This window comes from Harpia harpyja, chromosome 3 (assembly GCF_026419915.1).
Source record: "Harpia harpyja isolate bHarHar1 chromosome 3, bHarHar1 primary haplotype, whole genome shotgun sequence".
Taxonomy (NCBI): domain Eukaryota; kingdom Metazoa; phylum Chordata; class Aves; order Accipitriformes; family Accipitridae; genus Harpia; species Harpia harpyja.
The window spans coordinates 33,271,807-33,299,338 of NC_068942.1; the positions used below are offsets into that span (position 1 = coordinate 33,271,807).

The 27,532-nt window shown below is 37.2% G+C and overlaps 1 protein-coding gene across 3 annotated transcripts in view; it reads left to right on the top strand.

Moving 5' to 3' along the window:
* Positions 1 to 27,532, top strand: part of PDHX (pyruvate dehydrogenase complex component X) — a 57,593-nt gene that overhangs the window by 21,991 nt on the left and 8,070 nt on the right. For all 3 annotated transcript variants that reach the window (XM_052781876.1, XM_052781877.1, XM_052781878.1), the window contains exons 5-10: positions 4,601 to 4,806; positions 6,912 to 7,010; positions 12,135 to 12,318; positions 13,900 to 14,047; positions 21,661 to 21,719; positions 24,190 to 24,348. In XM_052781876.1, the coding sequence (XP_052637836.1) occupies positions 4,601 to 4,806; positions 6,912 to 7,010; positions 12,135 to 12,318; positions 13,900 to 14,047; positions 21,661 to 21,719; positions 24,190 to 24,348 (855 nt within the window). The remainder of the gene's footprint in view (positions 1 to 4,600; positions 4,807 to 6,911; positions 7,011 to 12,134; positions 12,319 to 13,899; positions 14,048 to 21,660; positions 21,720 to 24,189; positions 24,349 to 27,532) is intronic.

Genomic DNA, 27,532 nt, shown 5'->3' on the forward strand with positions numbered 1-27,532 from the left:
CTCTTCATTATTTTTTTTTTAATATGAAATACCTATTCTGCATTTACAAATACTGCTTTGTTAGATTATGTGAAGAGGAGATATGGGGATTTTTTCTGTCAAAAGTATTAAAGAATGATTCCCAGAGAGACATTAAGAAAAGAATAGCAGACTCCAATATAGATTTTTCAAGTTTCTTTAATAGTAATGCATGATGACTACAAGTAGCATTAGTATTTCAGAAGCTGTGTTTTTCCTGTTTCCTGTCTTGTATTCTGAATGCATTCCAGATTTCAAAATTTGTGTGTATTGCTGTTGCGGCACATTTTTTTGATCGATCAAAACCAGACTCTCCAGCAGCTACATGATATCAGTATCATGGAGCAGTGACAGTTGGCCTTAGCCAGGATATCCACATCATCCAATAACAAATCGTATGCCAACAGCTGAGTCTGAGGAGATGGCAGGAGGTAGAAAATAACTATAATGTCTTTCAGATTAAGGGAAGCTTAATTGGAGTAACATGAACAGATTATTATGCAAACCCAATTTTAAATGGATTATTTTAATCCCCCTTTTTGGAGTCTAGAGATGGTGGGCTTAAGTATTAGAGTACAGAATAGATACACAAATAGGCTTTTATTCCAGTCTCCTAAAAAGTACAGAAAAAACCTGATGTTTTGGGAACTGAAATAATAGGGGAGCAATAAGAGCAGAAATTTTCTGATTGTTTTTTTCCTAGCTCAAGTATGATCCGTAGCACTCTTTCTGCAGTATCCTGTGGATATTTCTGCACTACATTGGGTGTTCAGTAGATGTTTGTGTAAGGTTTATAACATTAAGCTCTCTCAGGTTTGTGGATGGGGAGATGATTTCTTATTGAAAAGACTGTCCTTCCAAAGACCACTCAAAAGTTTCAGATGTGATGTAGTTGATGGGAAATTAAGAATGTTTGGTGCATCTGAGTTATCAGCATCTGGATGAAGATTACTCGCTTCCTAAAAGAAATGAGGCAACAATTTTATGTTCTTTGATGCCAGCTACAGTTCTGCACCATCTTGACTGAGTTCAGTACAGAAAACTGACTCAAATAAACACACTATCTACCTAACACTTTGGTTTTTACCTTTAAAGATAGAAGGTTCATTAGATTAAATGAACGCAACTTCTGTAACCCTTGGGGTTTTTTGACTGTATAATGTAAATATGTATAGTTTAAGAAAGAGCAGGGTAACAGTAAAATAGATATGCATATATTCCTTTTCTGTCTGAATAAGTCTTTTAATGATCACATCTGATTCAGTGTAAAATGCAGTAAAATATTAAATGACTGAATGAAAGTATTAGAAGGGTAATTTCAGAATGGTGATTGTTCTTTTAGTAGAGTTGCTTTTTAAATTAACACTGACTTTTTTTTGCCTAAAATACTTATTAGTTCAGTTTGGACCAAAACCAGATGATGAATTATTGTTGAAGAATTGGATTTAATATCCATTACCATTTTCTCATTCATGACCTAAATGAGAATTGGATGAACTGAAACTACTTGGTATAAAACTTCCCACTGCAGAGTGAGGCAGCATAAGTTCCATCCACCTTTCTTGCCAGTGTAGGAGATAAACATCTGCTTTGGTATATGTGTGTTAGTGACTAAAGCACTGTGCTGCAGTGGCAACAGCTCCACGGGAACTTTATTCCTCTGTGCACTTAATCTCCTCCAATTTTTTCTCCCTGTCGTGGCTCACCTGTGCTTTGTTGGTTTGTCAGCAAAGTTAAGATCTTTTTGACACTTCTTGGCTGTGCATACACACGGTAATAGAAATACAGTGAAGCTACTTATTTCACCTCTTTCTACAGCTGAGATTCTGCTGTTCACTGAGATTTATGCAGAGAGGTTTTCTGGTATTGTGAATTACGGAAATGTAGAAGTGACTCAAAAATCCAGGAGATGAAAAGTTAAGCAAAATAATAACAATTTTTCTTTGTCTATTCTAGTTCCAAGCTGCAAAGGCTATGTGTTTAAAAACATGTTTTTTTAAAAAAATTACATGTGTACACTTTTTTAAAGTATCAACTCTGCAGTCATCTGGGCTGGAAACTTGTATTGGAAAATAAGGAATGCTGGGGTTCTCACTTAACTGTATTGGAGTGGTGAACATGAGAAAAAAACACAATTGGCTTGCTCTGAAGAGTGAGAGTTGACAGCATTGATGGCTTTGAATGCTCATACATTGCTGGGTTATAAACAAAGCCTAACTAGTATAAGTGTTGTATTATGTTTCTGAAGGCTCAACCATCCCTCTTGGATTTCTACATGTGTTATCATAGCACCATTAAAGCCCTCTGACACTGAACTGTGGTAAGGACTTGACACCCACAAGCATGTCACAGCACTTCTTGGTCTATTCAGTTACAATAGGTAGACTGCTTATAAAAATAAGTGTTCTCTGTTGTATGTGCAAGCCTTTGTAAAGGAAAGAGAAGACATGCCAAAAAATTTGGTTTGTTCTTATTTTGGAAAAAAAATGTTAACTGCTGCATATTAATACGTTATGAGGAGTATTTTGAACTTGGGGGACATACCTGTATTGTATCATCATTGGTATGGATCAAATATCTGAGTATTATGCCGATAAACATAGTTTTTCTAAATACCTTGTTCAGTGCTAAGTATGATAAAGCTGTAAAATTATTAGTGTGAATAACCAGTACTTTGTATGTTTATAGCTTTGTTTTCCCCAGTTTTTGTGTTTCAGTGACTAGGTTAGGTAGGTTGTGTTTATACTGGTTTTAAGCATCTGTTTTATTTGATTATGAGTGGTAGTAACATTGCAATTATACATAGTTTTACAAGTCTGTTTTTCAGTGGGCCTTTCTGTGATAGGATCTTTAACGAACCTTAGACGAATCAGTTCAGGACTTTTGGTTGGCGTTCTGTCATCCGTAAGTACTTTATAGTCTGAGATTACTCAATAAAAATAAAATATGAAGTCTTGATGGACTCATCAGACTTACTTCTCTCAAATGAAGCTTTTCAGAATATTAATGGAGAAGAATGCATCAAGAGATCAGAACAAGAAATATTGAACTAAGTCTTAAATAATTTTTTCCATGTAATAAATACTCTTAAGAAGTATTACACTAGAATTTACCTAGTGTTCATGGTGGAAAAAGAAGTGAACTGACAAAACTGTACTTGTGAGGTGTTTTATCAGAACACACTGAGAACAAATTGCCTTTGCTGTTCCATCTTAGGTCTAGTGTTGGTCCTTCTAGGGAGGGAGCTGGGTAATCCTGTGAAATCGGATACATCTTGTCAGTGGAGTTAACTGTGCAGACAACCACCTTATCTGAGTAATAACGTTCTAGTATTTGCATCTGCCTAGTACAGTCTTCAGAGCATTTGGTTTTATTTATTAGTGTTTTAAGTGCCTAGAAAACCCAATTAGGGTGGTAAGAACAGTGTGAAACCTGATACTATGTATATTTTTGTGTGTGTCTGTCTTTTGGGCTTTTCAAATGATAGTGATTTGCATTTTCTTGGGTAAAATGTCAGGATTGCAGATGTATACCAGCTTCATTTGAGGCAAATGTATGTGCAGTATGGCTTTATGGTGGAAATATAATGTCCATTTCCTTTGTTAGGAAATCAACTCTATTCTAAGTTGTAATTGACTACCTGTGATCCTAAAGGTCTATCTTTACATTTGGCCTGCTGCCCTGGAAATGTTACTGCTTTTGAGAACCTGAAGAATTGTACTTCTGCAACCATTTCAGAGAACGTAGGAGGAGCCCTTCATTAGGTTGTTAGGTTAACACGACTGCCATGCCTTTATCTGCCAAAGTATCAAAGAGATATTTTGACTGAGAGACAGGTATCTCTTTGTTTAAAAAGGAACCTCTAAAACAGATTGGCTTTATGCAATCTAATTAGATTATATTAGACTAGATTATATTTATCTTTCTGTAAGACTTCTGTTCAGATGGTCTTTGAAACAGTGACTTACATACCACAACAGTGCTGTCACTTTCTTGGTGGACAGACTTGTTATTTGGCACTGGTTATATTAAAACAGACAAACTCAGAGGTGGAAGTTAGTGGAAAGTGAACATTATCTTTTTCAAAAAGAAATGACGGGGCACTGTTGTTGCAGAGTTTTGGTCTCTCTCAGTTTCCTTAGCTTCTGAATTTACAAGCTTGTGTTTTAGAAAGTAACACTGCTAGATACAGGGTAGATACCTCAAAGTACATCTGCTCGTTGTGTCCAGCAAAACTTTCAGGCTCTGTTCGCAAGATTAGGCATCCACATTTGTTTTCAGTAACTAATGTGACTTTATTCTTGGAGGTACTCAGTAGTCTGTAACTTGCTTACTTTGATTTCTGAATGCTAACTTTAGATGTATGGGATTTTGGTGCATAAGTTAATATTTCTCACCTTAAAATAGCAACTGTAATTAATTTCAGTCATGAGTCATCTTATTAATAGTAGGAATAAAATGGGATATATTTTCTTGATGAAGTGTCATTAACATGTCTGAAATTTTCACATCTACCATTTTTAGTCATATTAGTCTAGACAGCACAATATGTAACTTATTGTTCTCATTGCCTTAAATTTAGGTGGAAGAAGGAAGCAAAAATATACGCTTGGGCGCACTAATCTGTCTGCTGGTAGAGGAAGGACAGGACTGGAAGCAAGTTGAAATACCAGCTGATGGTAGTGAACCATCTCCTCTGGCTCCACCAGCACCTGTGCTTACCTCAACTCCTGCAGGTCCTTCAGTTTCAGCCCCTCCTAAACTGGAACATCAACCTGGAAAATTGCAGTAAGGTTCTGTTTGTTATGAAATGGAACTCTTAGATCAGTAGAGCTGAACCAAGAATAATCTTTTGTCCCTTTTTACCTAGTATTAAGCTGTTAGTTTAAGAGAGTGTTTCAGTATGTGTGAGGTAATAAAGCTTGCCTGCTCAAAATGTTTCTTTGCTTGTAAGCCCAATAAGTCAACTGGAACAACATAGTTTTATTAGAACGCTTTCTATGGATGTGGTTTTATTCTGACTTTGTTCTGCGTTATGAAGGATTCTAAGCTTAGTTAGGAAGAAGTTATGTTTATATATGATGGACACTAATGCTTATGCATCAGATGCTCAGTTTACCTATAGCTTGTTTTCTGTTTCTTTTTTAGGAGAAAAAAATAAACAAATGGCACACTCCAAAACCCTTCCAAGCTCTTGCACTTTTGATAATAGAAAAAATTTCTTCTTATTTTATAACAGTGGAATGTGAAAAACTCAAACCTGTGGGTTTATGTGCTTTTTGGTAGTTTTGTTTTGATTTGTTAGGGTACTCTAAGCATTGCAAACATCTTAGAGGGGGAGTAAATTAAGCCCGAAGTGTTAGTCAGGTAATAATAATCTATAAATCATAGGATGTACCTTATTTGGAGGTATCGCTCCTTATTTGGAGTGTATTGTAATAACACAAAAGCTGTAAAATTACAGCCTATTAAAGAAAAGAATAGGAGACTAATTTTGGTAGCATGTGCTACGCAGACTGTTTGGTTTTGGTTGGTTTGGGGTTTTTTTGCGGGGGGGGCGGGGTGTTCGGGTGTGTGGCATTTTTTGTTTGGTTGGTTTTTTGTTTTGGTTTGGGTTTTTTTTCCCAAAACTTATTACCTTTTCTATCTGGTTTGCTATGTTTACATTTGCTGTCATCATTTAGGCTCTTGTCATGAAAGTGGAAGACAACTAATTGAGGTCATTTCCCAAATGTTACCTGTAGTAGGAGGATGATCCAAGGAAAGGATCCTTGAAAGGTTTAAGTCTTGCATTTTAGTACCAAAGAACATCAGAAGCGTGTCTGTTTCACTGCAACTGCTAATTAGAGATGTATCAGCATCTTTGGAATCAAGTGATCATTTATGACATGGGTTTTTTGGCAGGGGCTTATAAACAGTTCTTAAAACTCAATATGGTGTAAATACAGTCTCCTTTAGGAAATAATGAATTGGAGATTTTGTGGAAAGACTTGAAACCAAGTATTTATTCTTTTATGAAAACGTTGCTGCTTTTGTATCTAAGAATTCTGAAATCTCTTCTCTACATGTTGGGATTTTTTCCTCATTTCAGAAAGCAAATCGTACTAAGGTGCACTGGATGCTCTGTAGCTATGTACTGTGCTTTGTAGTTGATCACTGTTTCTGTTTCCAGGCAGAAATGTTACTATTGAGCGTACCCCATCTAGGTCAAGATGGCAGGTACAAGTTTACTAGTATTATACTATATCTTAGGTATATGCTGATTAAAAAGTGTGAGTGTGGGAGGGCTTAATATTTAGTCTTCTAAAGCAGATACTGAATTATGCAACTACATCTGTATGGCTTTTGGTTTCTGAAAAAGTAGCCATTTCATTAAATCAATCCTATAAAATAAAATCAAAGATAGGGCAAAGGTAATGTTATAATTAGAATTAAGCTGCATTAGTGATGCAATTACAGCTAGCCAAACAAATAATAGACATGAGCAACCCTCTTGTCTGAGCTCCTAAAACTCATTTTTTAATGTTGCTATAACAAGCTGTTCTTAAAAAAACATATTTGGCTCTTCACTGATGACCCTTTTTCAGAACAATCCACAAGTATACTGCATTGCGGCTGTAAGAGGAAAGTTTGGGGATGAGTTTTCCATTCTTCATTTTGATCCCTTTAAGGTCATTATCGTGTTTTTAAATTCAGCCTTGCATTAAAGTTTGGTGAAGGGGCACAGTCTGACTTCAGTGTTAGGATCACAGCCTTTGTACAGAACTCTGTTTTCTTCCCCAGCTGTTGCTTCTGAAATAGAGCATATATTGTATAGTTTCTCTTGATATATATTAAATGAAATAAATTAATCTTGTTGTTTAAATAGTTTATTTTTCTCCTCATTTCTTTAGGGTTCGCTTAAGTCCTGCTGCTCGCAACATTCTGGAGACACATGGACTAGATCCAAGCAATATTACACCTTCTGGACCTCGAGGAATCTTCACTAAAGAGTATGTAGATATTTCAGTAAAGCTACAACCTCATATTACCTTATTTCTTCCTTTGAACCTAGAGCAATCTCCATGAACTTGAAAAGTGCGTTTATTTAAAAAGCCAGCTTTTCGTTCCAGTTTTTTCTATGTGGGAATGGCTTAGTTAAATTTGAAAAACCTGTTGAGAAGATATGGAGAATAGGTTAGGAAATATTGTAAGAAGCCTTTCATTTAAAAAAAAATCTTTTTGTTTTTATGTACCATCTGAGGTGCATGATACTGCTGTCACATTTGCTGCAGCTCAGCTATCAACTCCTAGGCACCACTGTTAGCTGCCATTGTTGATCTCAAGAATTTTGCTTCTCAGAAGTGTATTCAGAGCTAAATTAAAATACCAGTGGCCTGTTTTCCTCAACTTGTTGTCTTTGGGGAGTTCAGATCTTTTGCTTCTTTCACTGAAGTTCAGTTATGAAGTCTGTCAGGATTTAATTTGTTCCATTTTTTTATTAGGCTGGGGAGAGCAGTGAAGTGTAATGGAAAGAAATCCAGAGTTCTGTTTTTCTCCCATCTTTGTTTTTTTCCCCATCTTTGATTTAAAGAATGTTTGTTTACAAGCCTGTGGTTTGTTATGATCAGGCTTCTAGTAGTTTACTATACTTTTTGAGTATTCTGATGTAATGATTGGCACTCAAGCCTTGGAGTGAGGAACTTGTCTATAAAAATGTGTTGTGGTAGATTCAGAGCCCTTAGCCTTGAAATGGTGCATTATCTTCACATTAGCATGTATGTTATTGGAGATGAGGATTTTGGCTGGAATACTTATTTTTGTTCTCAGTAAAATTATTCCTTTTGACAAATGCCATCATTCACCTACACAGACCTTGTTAGCTGCTGTAATTTTAGTTCCATTCAAAGACAACCAGGTCAGTGTAACTTGGAATTGAACCCAGAGAAGGAGACAGTGGAAGTCTGGTGTTTTTTCAAAACTCTTTTTCTTATGGTCTTTGGCTGAGTTGAGTTAAAATAAGGAGTTGAATAGATATAATATCCTATGTAATAGCAAATTATCAGAGATAGTTTTTTTCTTAATTATGTAAGTGTAATGGTAATTCATGGTGTGTTACTAGGCTATGGCAGGTGGAAACCCTCTAGGACTTTGAGCTACCTAATTAACATTCTCTAGTTGTCATGGAGATGTAGCAAAATTTTCTGTAGCTATGAGAATTACCTAACAAAATCTTTTTTCAAAACTGCTTTCTTCCATACAAATAATTTGACTTTGAAATGTCATTTTAAGGTGCAGACTGACTGGGGGTTTTTTTAACCATTTTTCTGAAATGTTGTTAGTCTTTCAGATGCCTACATGCTCTACAATTATGTTCAGTTTGAAATGAAATGTTTGCAGATTTTTGTAGAGAGCTGCTACAGATATTCAGGGAAATATTTCTTTTGCTAACTTTTGATTACTGTTAAGATACATGCCATGCTTTATAGCTGAGTGACTCATGGTCTCTTTTCCAAGTAGACTAGCAATTGATTCTTTGAGGGAGTGTTGCATCTTCACTTTTCACTTTTAAACTTTGAGTTTCCTTATTGAACAAGGCTCATGTTCACCAGATTACAGGAAACAAAGTAAGTTATGTAAGCAAGCAAGATTCTTTCCCCTCAACGTTCTATCCTTAAATTCAATTAACTGTGAAACTTTTAACAGCAATAGGAGCTTTCACTTAATAGCTTTCTCTGTCATCATCTACTCCTTTAGTAAGCTGATACTTCATTTCTCTTATGTATCTGTGCAAGGCTGAATTACTTTTGTCATCTTCCTGCTTGGTTTTGGCTTATGGAGTGGCAGGTTTTTTTATTTTTAAGCAATATCCTCTGCTTTCTTTAGAAATATACTAGAAAATTGATATGTCTGTACAAAGTAACTTACAACTTCCGTCAAAGATTGCACTATGTTCCTAGTCATCAGCTCAGACACTGTGTTTGGGAGAGCTGTGTTAAAATTGTTGATTGTTTCAGACTACTTCTGTCCTTTCTCACCTTATTTAATAGTGATCTAGGGATTTATAAATGCAACCATAAAAGGGCAGGGCGGGGGGCTAGTTATCAGTAATAACTGTGTTTTTCTGAGGCCATGTTCCTCCCATCTGTACCTTCCTACCAGCTGTCACTAAGTTACTGTGATTTGGCATCTTGGAGCTGCTCAGGTATTTGCATTTTCAGCTTGCAAATAAGGCACAGCGCACACATGTAGTGCTGGTTTTCCAGAGAGTCATTTCATGTGCATGTATTAAGTGCAGACTTAGAGTGGGATCTACGCTGTGTGTAATTTGTCAGCTGCCATTATGGAGGAATTCGTTCCTTCTATAATGTTGATAGTGCAGTAATTCTGATACCTGGAAGTTTCTGATGTGTAACATTCTCTGCTCACCTTTTTCCTTCTTCCAGGAAATCTTCTATGAATTGAGTAATCGCATGTTCAGATGAAAGGGGATTGGGACAATTTAGTAACAATAACTGCTAGTGTCAATCTGTGCATCCCCTGTTGCACTACTGGATCCTTAGTGATTTTTAGGTGTGTGTCCATTTCAAAGAAAGTATATTTTGAGCACAAAATACTCAGTTTACTTTCATCATTCTTTGGATTTTGGCTAACATCAGGTGGAAAGACTACACACTTCTGTAGTGGTGGCAAACTGAAGTGTAACAGAGTTGCCAGAGTCTGCATACTTCTAATAATAACAGGCATGTTTTTGTTTAATAAATGTTTACCAAGCTCTGGTATCTTTTCTGGGGAGCGGACTGATCTCTTTCATGTTTGTTACCTTTCTCTTTCATCTTTGTCCATTACTATCTGGTGTTGATAGAGGTTTATGGAGTAGTTGGAAAGATGTGTCCAACACTTCCAGTTCTAATAAAATATATTTGCCTGACTTGTGCTGAAATCTGTTTCATTTGGTTTGCTTTGGTGGCTCCTCCAACTCTACTTATATGCAGGCTTGCAATCTTGCACTGATGACAGTCATAACATTGCTGTACCTATTTTTCTTAATCAGTTAAATCATGGAATTGGTATGGGGGAATTATTTTTATATGTACATATAACAAATATTTATATATTATATAAAAATATAAATATATATGAAATATGATTTTTATATGTATATTTATATATCTTTATATCTCATACTCATCCATGAGTTTCAAAAGCTCCTGAGTGAATCTTTTAATCTAAAAATAAGCTCAGTTTCGGCAATACTTTTTTCAGTTACTCTAAAAGCCACCAAAATTGCTAAAGCTTTTTGACATGGCTATGATAGGTAGGACCATCTGGTTTTTGTCATTTGCATAATATATGGAAGTAATTTTAAAGCATTTCCTTAGCTTTAAAATATATAAGAAGCTATAAAAGCTTTATTTTATGTGTTATGGAATGTAATGAGCAGATGGTCTGTCTTATGACTGCCAAGTTAAAACCCCTAAGTAATTTTTAGTAGCTTCTAATGTGTTAACTAGGAAAGCTGCATTATGTCATGTAGTTACTTTTTTTTATGTTAAATTGTAATGCTAGGGAATGATTTTCATTCAATGAAATCTAATTTTTTCGCCGATATAGTGATTATGTTAAATACTAAACACTTATTTTTAAAGCAAATTTTAGCAAACATGTTAAGTTGTGAAAACAACAAATTTAATAATGACAAATTTACATCCTGAGCTCAGTCATTTGTTTTATTTTTAATATCATTTGCTGAAGTATGTATTGAAGCAAAAAATAAATTGAAGCCAGTCAGCAATCAGTAAAAGGCACTATACAGAACATGCAGAGCTTTTCAGTTTTCAGTTCTTGGTTCTGGAGTGCTACCTTGTTAGGAAGAACTGAGAAGGCATAATGTTGTTTTGAGATTTTTTCCTTTCTGCAGAAGTTTAATAACACATAAACTATTGACTCTCACTCAAGAAGAAATCTAATGAAATTAGATAGCTTTGTTGTTTAGTATTTATGGCTTATGTTTCGAAGCCATGGTATGGTTGTAAGCGGTCGTATTTTTACATTTATTTTTAATTTCCTCTGCCAGGTTATGTAATAAAACTTTATGTACATAAACCTTTGTGTACATGCTGTGGTGATGCCTTCATGAGGTGATAGAGATTTTTCTAGGGTGTATGATACGGACTTTGTTATCAGATCTGGAGCATAAAGAGAGGAGATCTATGACTGATGCAGCTCTTCAAAGAAGTCGCTAGCATAGGTGCAATTACAATTGCAAAACAGAAATTTTACTATAGCTTATTTCCCTTGCAATTGGCAGTGGTGGTGTAAATGCAGTCTTTTCTGTTTAGCCTCATAGGTGCTGATCTTTAGCATGTTGCTTTATAAATACAATGCACCTAGGGTAGATGTAGTATTATAGCTTAAAGATGGGAGTTTACTTATGTCTGTCATACTGTGCCCACAAAAGGGAAGTTTTGTGGTGGTAGCTATATCAGTATAAGGACCCTGCAAGAATGCTTATAGAGTAGACGAGGTTCGACCACATCTGGGACTGTTAAATGTTAGCCAGTCTTTGCCTTTGGTTCTTTAGTGTGGCACTATCTTTTAAACTGCATATGAAGTATGGACTTGTATACTATCTACACCTGTTTGTGCATATTTATGTCATAAAGGTACAGAGAAATGAATGATAAATGTACTACTCGATTTTCTGTAAGCACTAATTAATTACATTGAATTCAAGTGATTACAAATATAACAGATGAAACAGCTTTCGAGACTATAGCCTGAGTAAGTGTATTCTGATATCTTATTTAGAAAAATTGTTAGTGCAATTCACAAATTAGCTTGTACGCTCACAATTAGTGATGATGAATGTTATGCTTCTCTAACACAAATATTTTCTGTTACCGCATATTCAAGCCCTTTTATTCACAGAAGTTAATGAGAATTTACTAAAAAGATACCACAAAAGAGACACAAAATTCATATCAGTTAATAATAACCACCTTAATATTTGGTTCGACAGCAGAAATTTAAATGCACAGGAGTGGCTAATTAAAATAAGTGATGGAATAGTAATACTTTAGGAATTTTTGAATGAGTTTCTTAGTTGTCAGTATTTCACTGTGTTTAATCACCAGGGATGCTCTCAAACTTCTGCAAGAGAAGCAGAAGGGCAAACCCAGTGAATTGAAACCTGTGGTTTCTCCAGCTCCTCCCCAGCCTACTGCAGTGCCTTCTGCTTTGCAAGCAACAGCTGTGACTTCTGCTTCTCCAAGGCCAGCAGTTCCACCAGTTTCCACACCAGGACAACCTGCTGCACTGGTAACACTTCTGTTGTCCTCAATATTGCTACAGCTAAATATTGCCATGGCTGCTTAAGTAGCTGTATGAGATTTCCAGAACTGGAGAAGCAAAGGAAACTAAGGCCACCCAGATGCCAAGCCCAGTCATGTTCAGTTTTTAGTATGTTTGAGTGATTCTAAAGCAGCGTAACTCAAACTGCTGAGCTCTTGAAATTACAGTCTGCACACTACTTTGTGTAACTTGCAAACTGAAGCCATGAAAAAATTTACATTGCAGGCCTTGGAAAGAGGAAAATCAGAGAGGCAGCAATTTTATTTCAGTCCCCAAACAAGAAGATGCTACTAGTTTGGAAATCAACAATACATTCTTTCCTTCAATCCCTGCAGGATCAGTATGTCAGTGTGTATTTCCAAAGTCGGAGAAACTTGAATCCTGATTTATTTTTACTGTACTTCATTTGTTTGCTTTCCTGCAATATAAGTATATGTAAACGTCCATTGATGAGTTGTCAAGAAGCAAGGAAGGAAAGGGCTTAGTGGTTGCTTTAAAGAGTAATTTTGTGAACTCTAGCACCTAAATACAGTTTCTATGTTAATTTGAAATGTTAGAAATACCAGAAATTATTTTTTAAAGAATAAATGCTCATGCTGAAATGCACATTAGTAGAAATTGAAAAACTTTTGTGAAAAATGGGGGGAAAACCCTTTCTGGCTCTAGAACTAAATTTGAAGTATCTTTACAGGCTGAAGTTTACAATGTAGCTACAATTCATAATATTCAGAAATTGCTGCTTTTTGTGCACTGGACAAAGAACCAAAGAAAGCACAGAAAGCTCAAACTTAGATATTTTTCCATTACAGAAAAAATGTTTCTATGATTGCACTAGAACATACATATTGCAATTTTTTGTGTGTTGAGTACTACTCAGTATGTAGTACATGTGCTATAGATTAGGTATACAAAATAATGTTTTACAGAATCACTTATTTTCTTGCTTTCTGTAGTGACTGTTATTTCAAGAGATTCCTTGAAATTTGCCTTGCTTCTGTGATGAAGTTGGGAAAACTTCTGCATTGAAACATTACTGAATAGATCTGGAAGGAGAGAGAAGAACAACAAAAAAGACATGCAGTAAAGCCCGTCTTAAGGAACCACTCAGGAAACTGAAAAAGCAGTAGCTTACTGAGGAAATATTCTATTATAATTTAAATGGAACAAGGCATATTCTGAGCAATATGCCAGGTCTGACAGATGGAACAGTGCTTATATACTTTGGCTGAGAATTAATGCCTGAATATTTGGAAGTTTTTAAGCAGTCTGCTAGAATAGTAGGGTTAATTCTATACCGTAAAGTTAAACTATCTTTATTCTATAAAACCCATTGTGTTGATCCAAGTTAAGTGGAGTAGACTAGAACACTCAATGGTCTTAATCATATTAATTTCAGTAGTTGGCATGTATCACTTTTTGATATCTAGGGGATATTGAAGTGAGCAGGAATCACTGATGATAATGCATCAATGCTGGAGTCCTGTTTCAGCAAAGACGAAGTATGTTTGCTCTCTTGATTTTTAATATGCAGCATATGATTTCTTTCAGGGCACATTCACAGAAATCCCAGCCAGCAACATCCGAAGAGTTATTGCTAAGAGATTAACAGAATCTAAAACTACTATACCTCATGCATACGCTGCTGCTGACTGTGACATTGATGCTATTTTGAAATTAAGAAGAGAATTGGCCAAAGGTTAGTGATTAAACTGATTTGCTATAACATGTGGTACTAATGCATAGTTTGTCTTGTTTACATGATCTTGCCCAGGAGGTGTAGATTTTTCTATAGGCAGAACACTATGCATTCAAATAATCTTTGGTATTCTGTATGTTGGACTCAAGCTGTAGTTCCCTGTGATTATTGAATTGGATGACTTATCAAGATACAGGAAGACAGTGGTGTTACTTTGCCAACTAACACAACACTCTGTAGACAACTGCAATTTAACACAGGACTACGCATTGTGCAGTAGGTTTTTGTTTCCTTCCATCCAGTTGCAGCAGTATTTAGCTTCTTGATGGTTAAAGTCTCACATTATTTGTGTGAAAGGTAATAGGGAAGGCTTCAAATTAAAATACACTCATGCTCTGTCCTTCTAGGTACAATGTTAAAATTTAGTTTTGCTGGCCTCTTTGATGCATTTACTGGGAAAGGAAAGCTAATGCAGCCTCTCAAGTCCTGGGTGAGAATGGCTTTATCCGTGGTGAGGAAAGAAAGTGAGTTTTTAGTACATGCCAGCCAGTTGTGGTGAGTTGACCCTAGCTGGATGCCAGGTGCCCACCAAAGCCGTTCTATCACTCCCCCTCCTCAGCTGGACAGGGGAGAGAAAATATAACAAAGGGCTTGTGGGTCGAGATAAGGACCGGAGAGATCACTCACCAGTTACCGTCACGGGCAAAACAGACTCAGCTTGGGGAAAATTAACTCAATTTATTACCAATCAACCAGAGTAGGGTAATGAGAAATAAAACCAAATCTCAAAACACCTTCCCTCCACCCCTCCCTTCTTCCCAGGCACGACTTCAGTCCCGGATTCTCTACCTACCCCCCGCCAGTGGTGCAGGGGGACGGGGAATGGGGTTTACAGTCAGTTCATCAAACGTTCTCTCTGCTGCTTCATCCTCTTCAGGGGCAGGACTCATCACACTCTTCCCCTGCTCCAGCGTGGGGTCCCTCCCACGGGAGACAGTCCTCCACGAACTTCTCCAACATGGGTCCTTCCCACAGGCTGCAGTTCTTCACGAACTGCTCCAGCATGGGTCCCTTCCACGGCATGCAGTCCTTCAGGAGCACACTGCTCCAGCGTGGGTCCCCCACGGGGTCACAAGTCCTGCCAGAAAACCTGCTCCGTGGGCTCCTCTCTCCACAGATCCACAGGTCCTGCCAGGAGCCTGCTCCAGCACGGGGTTCCCACGGGGTCACAGCCTCCTTCGGGAACCCACCTGCTCCGGCGTGGGGTCCTCCCCGGGCTGCAGGTGGATATCTGCTCCACCATGGACCTCCTTGGGCTGCAGGGGGACAGTCTGCCTCACCATGGTCTTCACCACGGGCTGCAGGGGAATCTCTGCTCCAGCACCTGGAGCATCTCCTCCCCCTCCTTCTTCACTGACCTTGGTGTCTGCAGGGTTGTTTCTCTTACATGTTCTCACTCCTCTCTCCGGCTGACATTTCTGTGTGTCCCAGCAACTTTTCTTGCCTTCTTAAATATGTTATCACAGAGGCGTTACCACTATCGCTGATTGGCTCGGCCTTGGCCGGCGGCGGGTCCGTCTTAGAGCCGGCTGGTATGGGCTCTGTCGGACGCAGGGGAAGCTTCCAGCAGCTTCTTACAGAAGCCACCCCTGTAACCCCGCACCCCCCGCTACCAAAACCTTGCCACACAAACCCAATACACCAGTGCGTGGTAAATTGCTCTTGAAAGCAAAGTAATGGTATTAATGTGAAGGAGGCAGGGTTATGTCTTTCACTGAAACTTACATATATATGCTTAAAGCTATTGGAATAGAATGTTTTAAGCTGTTGGAATAGAAATCTGTCCCACATAAAACTGGATGGTTTTAAAATATACATTGACAATTGGATTAAAAGCTATAAATCTCTCTCTCCATATATATATATGTGTAAATCCCAATTTTCATAATGTGTCCATTGTGTCTTATTTATACAGAAATGTTTAGGTATAAGATTAAGAAATTAAATTTTCCCTTTTGTCTCAACTTGTATTCACTGAAGTGACTTATTTAGAAAAAGTTCTTGAAGTTTAAGGTCATAATCAAAGATCGGGGGTTTTTTTTGCTAAGACTGTTTTTGGTTTTGCTAAAATCAGCTGAGTGTACTGTGCAATAGGTTGTTTTAATAGTTTCAAAATTAACTATGCAGACTAGAATCTTCTTCCCAAATCTCAGTTCAAGAAAGTATGTATGACATCGTCCTGGGTTTAGCTGGGATAGAGTTAACTTTCACAAGAAGCTGGAAGGGGGGACAGCCAGGACAGCTGACCCGAACTAGCCAAGGGGATATTCGATACCATATGATGTCATGCTCAGTATAGAACTGGGGAGCTGGATGTATTTAAAAAAAAGAGGATTTTCCAATAGGACACTCTTCAGGCAGGTACTTCATTTTCATGCAAAATATCACAAAAGTGCTGTTTGCTTAGTGTCTTTTTGTTTAAGGACTTATGTAAAAAACCTGTATGAAAGTTTTTATTACTTTAACATCATCATCTTCTTAATTTAAATAAATTTTATATTTAGAAATATTTGATCAAGATACTGATTTTAAAGTTGTCTACAGGAAGTGGCTCCAATTTCCTAGTTCGTGAAGGTATTAAACCAAAACTTGTTGTGGAAACTCTTCAGGAAAGCATTGTTTTATATTAGGTCAGTTCTTGCAATTGCCTGCAGTTACTAGCATTTTTCTCCCCCCCCCCCCCCCCCCCCCCCGGTAGCTGGTTTAATATTCTGTAAAGAGGATGCCAATGCAATGCAATCTATTTATAAATATCAGTGTCAGAAATATGGAAACAAATGTTTTCATAAAACTTCGACATCTATAATTTGATCAACCAGATTTACAGCTGAGTAGGTTAGAGTTGTATTAATCTAGGGCATCTTGTTCTTCAGTAACTCACGTTAAGCTAGAGGATTTTCTAAAAATTATATCTTTTGACTGAGATATTTAAGCCTGAGCAAAAATTTATTTTGTAACATAATGTTTCTTTTTTCCATCACGTTTAAGGCTATTTTCAATTAAATACACTTATTTAACCAGAATTTAAAGGACTGTAATGAAATCAGATCAGAGAGAGAATTGTTGAGCATTTGCACTTATAAGACTGTATTTTTTTCAGCAAGGTCATATCTCCATCACCAGTCTGGTTAGCTGTGGAAAAAATTAATGAATGAATTCACTCTCCTTTTTCAGTCACATCTTCCATCTTATCTCCTAAGCTACTTGCAGAGGTTATAGATTTTTGGAGATATTTTTCTTCACAGAAAAGCTGGATTAAACAGTTGAAAACCTGTGCTGTTATGTTTCTGCCTCTGTAGTACCTTCATTCCCTTTGATGCCAAAACTTAATTTATTTTAAGCTGTCCCAATCCACTGATACATTTTGGCATCAGACCTGTACAACAATTATACAAGCACAATTGAGGTGATGTTGCAAAGTAGGAAGCAGTAGCTGAGGGGAAGGGAGACAGGCCTGGGTGGGGGCAATGCCTGCCTTCAATTTCCTGCTTGTCCATGGAGCTCTAACTAATTCTGATACATTCAGAAATGAGGTTTGGCTGCAGCTGTCCAGGAAGAGTAGCCTTCTCAGGAAATCTATCTGGTTTTAAGGCAGAACTTGATAAAGTAGTCAAGATCAGGTAGTATGATTGACCACAATATCTGTAAGTGATTCTTCTGGTCTTAAGTTTCTATAAAATGTGGAATATTCTTCATAAAGAATAATATTTACTTCTAGTGTCTGAGGTTAGCGATACTGCTTATTGAATTGACAATATCTTATCTCTGCCTAAAATGACATGACATCTGTTGTGTTTATCTGCTGGAAATCAGTTGAGATCAGTTGATGTCTACTTTATTATCAGTTGCAGCCAAACTAATTAGGCATAGCTTTTCAAATTAATTTTCATTCTTTTAGAGGAGAGATCCCTTTTCAAATCGAATTGGGAAAATACTGATTACTTTTTCTTTTGATAGGTTTAGCTAATTATGCTGGTGAAAGAATCATTTATTTGTTTACAAAACTTGACTCTTCAATACTTAGAAAGTTTGGATACCGTTCCAGGCACACAGGTTAATCTCTGCCACTTCATAAATTTAATTTTCATTCATCATTCATTCAATTTTATGAAGTCTCATTTTCCACACTGTTCAGGCTGCATAAGCAAGTAGTGAAGTTCTGTTTGCTGAAGGAGACATGCACACATACATCTCATAGCCTGGTACTAAGTCTGTTACTTGGGTAAAAAATTATGAAGGCCCATTATTTTATAATGAGAGAAACAGTTCGTTTGGGTTTGGGTTTTTTTCCTACTACTATACTTTTTTTTCCTAAAGACCAAAGTTTGTTACGAAAGACATTCATGGAAGAATACAGCTGTCTACACAAGAGGAAGGTACATAAACAATGTCATATGGATTCCTTTTGGTGTTGTTCAGTTAGTCTTTTTTTTCTGGTACCATTTAAATCATTTGTTCTCAATAGTTCAGCTTTGAGATGTGTATCCTTATTATTACACCAAGTAGTAGAAATAGGATTAATAGTTTATGCTGTCTTAGACATTACCACAGTAATGAAAAGTGAGTGTTTATTATAGGTCTAACGCAGTGACATGTGACACTTCAAGTTTTGTTCTAAAGCTTTATCATTGCTATCATGGTTTGAAAGCTTATAGGTTCAGGTTCAAATGATAGTTTTCCGAAGCCATGTGAACTCTGCATTCAGCATAGCGTAGCAGGATAGTTTTAATTTACATTTTTATTGCTGTACTGATTGAGAAACCAAGTGCTTTGTTCTTCTTTATTGAAGCATTTGGAGAAGAGCATGAAAGCTGGGGCCACCTATTGCTGTCATTGCTCTGTCTTTATTTAACCTGCACAAATTAGGTCCAGTTCTGAGAAATGCTACATGTTCTAAGGTTTAACTGAAGTCTGTGAAATCTAGAGACTTTTACTCACAGAATCAGGCCACAAACGTCTTCACACTTGTACGAGCCTATTGGAGGGGTCTGAACACCAGCCAAGAAAACTGACCCCAAATCACAAGGATCATTAAGCTGTAAAAAGAGAAACACAGTTAATCATCAGTTATTGCACATTCATTCAACTTGAGTCATAACTTTTTACTGATCAATTTTTTCAGAGGCTGCATGTGATAGTAATACTAAGGAAAAATCTACCATTTAGGATTCTAAATTACCTTCAGCATTTATGTCAGCTTTGAGACTTTAGTTATCATCAATCAGTTATTGCTTTCAAAGGAAAATACAGTAATGACTTTGAAGAGTCATGAAAGAGTAACAGGACCTTTTTAAGTCGAAGTTTTCTAGGTAGTAAGTAGGGCTATGTTTAACAAAACTTTTGAAAGGATGAAGAACCTAATCCAAGCTGACAAGGAAGAGAGCTTGAAAGATTGATGGGAGGAAATACATGTGTTGTTACAATGTATTGCTGTACATGTGAAGGCTGCATTTCTTGAAAATAAGAATGAAGAGGGAATAAGACTAAAGGAAGAAAATATGTCAGCTCAGAGGGCTTTCAGTGTAAGTAATTCTGGAGTTGGGAGAGTGAATTTGATGGGTCCTACAATCAGCTTTTGAGGTCTGTTCTAGAGGGCGGTCCCCCTGAGGTGTGGTTCTGTTAAATTGCAGTAGCTAAGCAATGTCTTAGAGAAACCTTAAATGATAGCCTGGAAAAAATGTGTATCATGTATACTTTTTTTTTAAAAACATCAAGTTTATTCTTTTATACATAATTGGAAACACAGTATTTTAGTCAATATGATTTGTAAAAATAAAGCTTGTTTTTCATTTGAAGCTTTACTGGTAATTGAAATGAATTAAAGTGGATCTGAAAGGAAACAAGTTGGTTTCACAGAAATGATGAGTCCCAATAGTGTTTCAGGTGATCTTTTGGGGTATCTGCAACTTGAAATGTATTTGAGCATCCTAGAGGTAGAAGGTTCAGTTTGGACCAATGTCAAATAAGAGAAGAAAAGGAGAGGGTGGGGTTTTTTTCTAGCTAGTAATGAGCAGTAATAAAGCAGTTTGTGGTTTTGTGAATAGATATCCTGATGTCACATCCCTTTTCAGTTCTTGAAAGAAAAGAATGGGGTACTGAACTTTGGACAATGGATGGGTGTGAATCTTTCATTGATAAGGCACTTGTACAAATGCGCAGGGAGGTAAGAGTTGTCATTTTTTGGTATCCCAGGGAGATACACACTTTTGTGTGCCCATTTATTCTTAGGTGCAACGTACTCATTGCACAGTGTGCATTAAATAACTTCTCTGTAATAAATAATTTGGTAGAGAGCAAAATATGGTTTTCTATCACTCAGGAGACAACTGTCAGTTTTAAGTCAATGATATATAGACTACAAAGTCACATAAATACTTCTGACCAGTGATGCATTGTGAATTGGTAGTCTTAAAGTAATATTTTTATTACTGTAACTTTGGGTGATGATCCACAATTAGTTGTTCTTCAAGCAAGTTATGACAAAAAATTTCAGTGATTTGACCAAAACATTCTTGATGCTGTTTACCTGCTTTTACTTCTTCTTATGAGTTGGGGGTTTTTTTTGTTTGTTGGGGTTTTTCTAGCATGATTAAGGAGAACAGCAATAGAACAAGAGCTGAAAGATGTCTTTAGCCTTTGTGGTTTGCGGGGGGGGCGGGGGGTGTTGTTTGTTTGTTTTCCAAAAAAATGGTATTGTAGTTGGCCCTAGACAGAGTGCCTAGGTCTTCAGAAGCTTTCTAGGTCTTCAGAAGCTTTCTAGGTCCCATCTGTAAATGTTTTGTATGGCAAGACCAACATCATTCAAACGAGTAATTTTCTTGTCTTCGGGGAAAGGCAGGCACATTAGCAATCCAATATTCAATGTATATTATTCCAGATATAGCTGTAGGTAGGTGGCTTTTTTCTGTTGTTGGCCCCTACCCCCTGACCTCGGAATGATACTATAGCTTTTATATGTGGCATCTCTTCCAGCTGAAATCTTTAATAGGGTTCCCCCACTTGGGTCATCTAGATGCTAGTGCTGAACAGTACAAGGATTTTTGATTTACTGAAAGCTGTGCCTCTGGGACAAGGTTGAAAAAACAGGTTTGTTGTTATCACAGTGCAACATCAAAGAGTATCTTCAAGGTCCAAGTTAAATTTCTTTACATGAATGGGTTATTGCGTGGATGTGTAGAAAAGGGTTTTCAAGGTTAACCTAATGAAGTTAGCCTTGAAAGGTTCTGTATACAGAGGCACCAGCTAGGTTTTAGACAGAGATAAGTGTTCATGTGGTGATATGCCTGTCTGACAAAGAAGTTTGCAGCTTTTTTGACCTTCTGGTAACAGCTGGCAAGAATATCTCTGCTCAGAAGACTTTTCTTTGATGATGCTCCTTTTGTCCCAAGGGGGAGAAAAGTTTTCTTGCTCTTATGATTTTAGTTTGAAGTTGAGTTACTTTCTGGCAATGTTTCAAAGAAGCAAATCTGCTGAATCACTGGAATCTTGTCATCAGACATAAACAAATCTTATGAGCAATGATTGTTGTCTTTTTTTTTTTTCTCTCTTTGCAGATGACGTTAAAGTATCTGTAAATGATTTTATTATCAAGGCAACTGCAGTTACACTGAAGGTAAGTGAATAATTGACTTCAAAAAAACAAACCAAAAACTTTTGTAGTAAACTGCCAAGGAGACAAGAGAAGTATTTTGTGAGCCTATATGGAGATACGAATGCAATCGCAGCAAAGCTTGTAATTCTTCATCACTTATTGTCAGGTTTTTTTAAGCTTTCCAGGTAGAATTGTCTATACTGTCTATGCTGTGGACTGTAAAAATGAGAAATTCTTAGTAAAGATCCACTTAATACAGTTATCATCTGCAGATAATGGTAGATGCTTTGTCAGCAGACTAAAGCAATTGGCAAGATAAGTCTTCTATTCTTTGCTGTTGTATTTATTTTCTCTTACAGTTATAAACAAATATTTATCCAAGTCTTATATCAGTCTTGTGTATTACCTCAGATGTATTCTGATGGCCTATTTAGTGACCTCTGCTTTGAATTAAAAATTCCTCAGGAAACCAAACTTTGTTCATTGCTAAGAATTGTCATTGTTCTCTTTGTCACTGTAAAAGTTAAAGGATTGCAATGCATCCTGAAGTTAAGATCTTAAATTTCATTGGGGTCTACTTACTCCATGCCAAACTACAGAGGCTTTACAGTCTCCATAAGCTCTTTGCGTGCTCTCTGGTAGAACTGGTTACGTTGCCTTACAATTTGTGTCGATTGCTCTGCTTGAAAAACACTCCCAGTGCCACTCAATTTTTCTGAAACTGAAAGGTTTGAGAGATCCTTCTTTAGGAGAACTCCTGTGCTTTGGAACTGTCTCCTCTTAGTCCAGAATGTCTCAAATATAATCACTTGGAAAACATAATGTGAAATTAATCTTACTTCCAAACTTGTGAAAAGAACGAACCATGATGGTTTCACTTAGATGTGGAGTGGTTTTGGTTTAAATTCAGTTTGCACTTAATTTTTGAAGTAAGTGATGGGTGGGAGCTCTGACCAGCCTGAAGGCCAGTATTTTTAAGGTTCAGGAGGAAATAGTGTCTTTTAGTGATCACTAACAACTGGAAAAGATCTCTGTCATGTAGGAAGATAATTAAGGGGGACACAGCTTTGTGAATGTGCCAGTGGACTTACCAGATGATAGCCCATTAGAACAATTCTGGCTTTCTGGAACAAGGGGGGAGGAGTAAGGCTGGAGGAAGGAATGAAAGCTTCCAGGGTGATATCCACAAGTGGTTGTGCTTAGTTACAACAGCTGCTAAAGCAGTCCTTTAAGAATAAAGAGTCTTTCATTGCTGAAGTGATGGGAGAAATAATACTGTCTGGTCTACACAAAAATTAACACTATTCTAATGATATTGAAGTCGGTAGGAGAAACTCCTTGTCCCTACCATCTGTTTTGGATACCTTATATAGAGAGTCACACTTGCACAACACCCGCTTGAAGGCATCTTTCAACTGCATATGCTGTGGGACTTTCCTGAAGTTTATTTAACTTGCAAAGTGGAGTACTACCATTTTTTTTTTATTTTTTTTTTTTTTTTAAATATACGTTCTAGTGTTGAAGAACACGAACTGATCATACTGTTGCACCGCTTCTTCTAGGAGTGGAGTTAGTTTAGATAGAGGTAATGTGTCCCTCCCAGACTTTTTTCTGGAATATATTGTCCACTATGAAGTCAACTTCCTAATTCCTAATTTCATTAAGGTCACTAAATGCTAATCTTGGAAATAGTACCTTCACAGTATCTATGACCAGTTACCTGAGACTTCACCTATATGTTGGGGTATTTTTTTTCCTCCGAGCTGTTTCAGCTTTATATGGTAAACTCAAAAACCTCATTGAAATTATCAGTAAACATTATCTCAATTTTAACTGAGTCCACACAAAAAAAAAAAATCTGATGAATTTTAGGAGAACCTCATCTAAATAACAGTGAGTGCACCTGCAGCATATTCTATTTGTACCTTTCTTTGTTGAGAGTCATGCTTGAGAGATGAGTGGAAAACAACACATAGGTATAGTAAAGCTGTCCATTTCCATGTTTTTTAAGTCAACATTCTGTGACTTATTTGGGGGGAGAAATTACACTGATTTGTAGCTTTGCATGCTGGGCATTCGTAAGGTGGTATCAGTGACTCCTGAAGGAATTTGTAGGCTTTTGTTAATTTTTTTCCAGCAGCACCAAAAACCTTCTGGCTGCCCTGCCATTTTCAGTTCCTGGAGCATACATTCATGCTATTTGACAAAGTAAGTTTAAATAAAAGAAAATAAATGCAAGCCAATCATGTACATCTACTCTTAGACTCTCACAGTGATATTATTTTTTTGTCTTGCTCATGGCAGTCCTGATGACAGATGTGACCTATTCTTTTGCCTTCATTTACAGACAGCAGTTTGTATTGCACTAATTAATTTGGTGAATGCCTGTATGTGTCTTACGTAATATAAGCTACATGTCCTTTTTCTTGATAATTGAATGCACCGTTGTTCTTTTAACAGCTGTCTTTTTTTTACTCTCTCTCTCTTCTAGCAAATGCCAGATGTGAATGTAACCTGGGATGGAGAAGTCTGCAGGCAGCTGCAGTCCATTGACATTTCTATTGCTGTGGCAACAGACCGAGGTCTCATTACACCAATCATAAAAGATGTTACTGCCAAGGGAATAAAGGAAATTGCTGCCTCTGCAAAGGTAGGTCTTAAATGTACAGTAGGCTGAGGAGTATAGTACCTATATAGTTTTTTTGTAGCAGAAAATGTAGCATGACCCAGGTACACATCAGTGATAACAAAGGCAGTTTTAAAATGGATCTAAAGCAGTTTCAGCATTCCTTAGACTTCAAAATTATTATTAATTTTGCAACTCTGTTCATTTTTAATTAACAGTAACTTAGTCATCATGTTATTTAGTTGAATGTTGGCTAGACTGAACAATAAACATGTACAGACTTCTGGAATTTAATATAATTGTATTTCTTTAATCCTCCTGAGAAAGCTAGATAATGTTAATTTCTTTAGTATTTCCGGTCTTTGGGTTTGAGATTTTGTTTGTTTGGGAGGTTTTTTTCCCCCCCTTTCCCAGAAATTTTCTTGTAGTTGCTTGTGTTACTCTGTGCAGTTACATTATGGCACTTATTTCTGTTTGCATTTTTTCAATATGCAGTTCAGTTGAGAATGTCACCCAAAAGGTAACATTAAACTCCTCAGACTGATGAGCAGTATTTTGCATAGACCAGGTGCCAGTTAGTGACTTGAATCTGTGGCAGTTGTTGGCAGCCACAGAAGAAGTATTTCTTGGCAGGCAAAAATTGAATGAGTGATGAAATGCCCTAACACAAGCCTTTTTTTGTCATTTAATGAGTGTTAATCAAAGGCCTGCAGTATCTGAGGAATGCAGTGGAAGTAGCTGCTAGGGCATAAAACTGTCCCAAAACTAGACACAAGCTGCACTTTGTAAATTTTTGTATTTTACCGAAAACTACAGAAATAATAATAGTCTGTGTTGGCAGAGGGGAACAAACAACAAAGTTGTAGCAGAAAAAGGCATAAGTGTTATGCCACAGAACATTCATAATTGAATGTTTTTAAGATTTTTCCAGTCCATATCGTTTACTTCATGTTGAATGTGTTGTGAAAGCAAATCCTTTCACTAATATAATAGCCAGCCAAGGAGAATGGTCAGCTGAGATTGTTACTTTATTCTGTGATTAGTGATAGAATGACAAGAAGAAAAGCATTATGAGAAGTGCAGTATAGGTTGTGCTTTCATTATCATCCCCAATACCTGTGATACTGTGATGCAGTATTACAAACCTCTCTTACCATAAATTACGGTGTCCTGCAGTTCCCATGATAGGAATGTATGTTTGCATTATGTTTAATAGGGCTATGATAAACTAAGCATTCCCCTTTCATTTCAAATGGAATGTGTGTAACATAGGTCACACTGCTCAATATGAAAGTCATTGGGTCACATAGATTGCAGGTGTACACACTAACATAATTTTGCTTTTAAACTTCTTCACTGAATTACTGAAATATATACGTACCTGACATGCACATGTGGGAGGCACAAACTGAAACTGCAGCTGCTCATATGCTGGTCTCCCTGTAGTTTGGCAGGCACTTTCTTTGTGTAGATTGCTTATATATCCCCTTCTGCTGCATGTTAATTTTAACTTCTTTCCAGGTCATGTGCATCCTAGCACCATATTTCCATCATTCAAATAATGCAATTGCATATATGCATTATGCTCATATTGACCCTATTGTGTGAACGCGGTTCCCGTGGGTATTGTCTTCTGGTTCACTAATTATTCAGAGATTAATAAAAGCCTAAAATAAAATTCAGCGTATCCTTTTGTTGCGAAAAGAGTGGTTTGGACCACTTAAACAATCACCATCAAAGGTATTAGCAAAAGTGATTTAATAGGAATTTATAAAAGTGCCACTTCACTGAAGTTTGATAGCAAGGTTCACTCTATTACTTAATACATGGATGAAACATACAAAGGAAAATCAAGTTAGAATCAGACTAGAATTATTTATACAGAGACTGAAGATGCAAAAGGGTAATAAAGAAACATACAAAGGAAAACCAAGTTAGAACTGATTTTTCATGATTTGCCCAGAGATCGGAGATATAAAAAAGTTAGGGGAGACCCTCCCATTGAGTCATAAGGTTCAGAGAAGACCCCCTTGTTTTCTAAACTCCTTTTCTAAACTCCACACTTTTTAGGTGCAGCTGGATCCATTCCTAGTCCCAGGCTTGGGCAATGGTTTATGTCTAAAGGAATTATGTGTGTAACAGCAGTCTGAGGTTCATTCACAGTTTGAATAGAATTTACTATAATCACAACAGTGACTTGTGTATAGATTTTGAATATTTGTACTATACTTGCTATAGGATATCCGAGTTAGTTCACACATGCAATGCACGCAGATGCTAAGATCTCTCTCTCTCTTCCCCCTGCCCCCCGCCCCCACCGTTAAAAATTCCCCTCGAGTTCAGTGAAATATTGATGTCAAGTGTCTCACCGCTTTCTCAGTGGGTAAAGGGTATCAGCCCAGGTCCCATCAAGAGCTTTCAGTGGTGGTCCTCTGATTTTCACTAACTGGAAAGTTTGCAAGCTCTGAGAGTTATCCCACTCAGAGGGAGATGCTGGATGCAGCCCGCTGTGGTCCAGGAGAGCTCAAAGGGCCTCACTTAGGACCACTGTTTATAGGTTTGTGAGATGATTGGCTTTAGTCATCAGCAAATTACTGGAATTCCAGTAGCGCTGGTACCATTTCACACAAGCTATGATTCAGATAAGGGATGCTCCCAAGGCTGTCAGGGAACAACTTAAACAAGAGAAGGGATGCCCCAAGGCTGTGAGGAGATGACTAATTATTCCTGCTCCCATTCCCTGCCTCCACCAGGCAACAGGAATCCTTGGTATGGTCAGTGCTGCTCCTTGCCTTAGCTGTTCAAGAGTTCCTGGTACAGTCAAGGGACACTTAACTGTCCAACTCATTACACAAATGCTAAGGCCTAATGGGAATCCCTGAGATCATAGAGCAGCCCAGGAGGGGGCGTGAATGCGCCACCACACCTTTTAACTTTTAAATTCATAATAAGGATGTCAAAGTTCTGTAAAACTTGGTGTAAGCCTGAATTTAGTGGGCAATTCATTAGGATGAGATTCTCTTAAACTTCTTGGGTTTTATTTCTAAGCTGAAGTCATTGCAGTTGTTAAACTACTGTGGTCTTTCAGAACCCTTGCCTGAAAGATGTTTAGAAATGTATACAGGGAAGACACTTGTTTACCATGACCAACAGAGTTATATTACAACATGAAAGGGGATTAATCCACATCACAACTATAACTACTAAC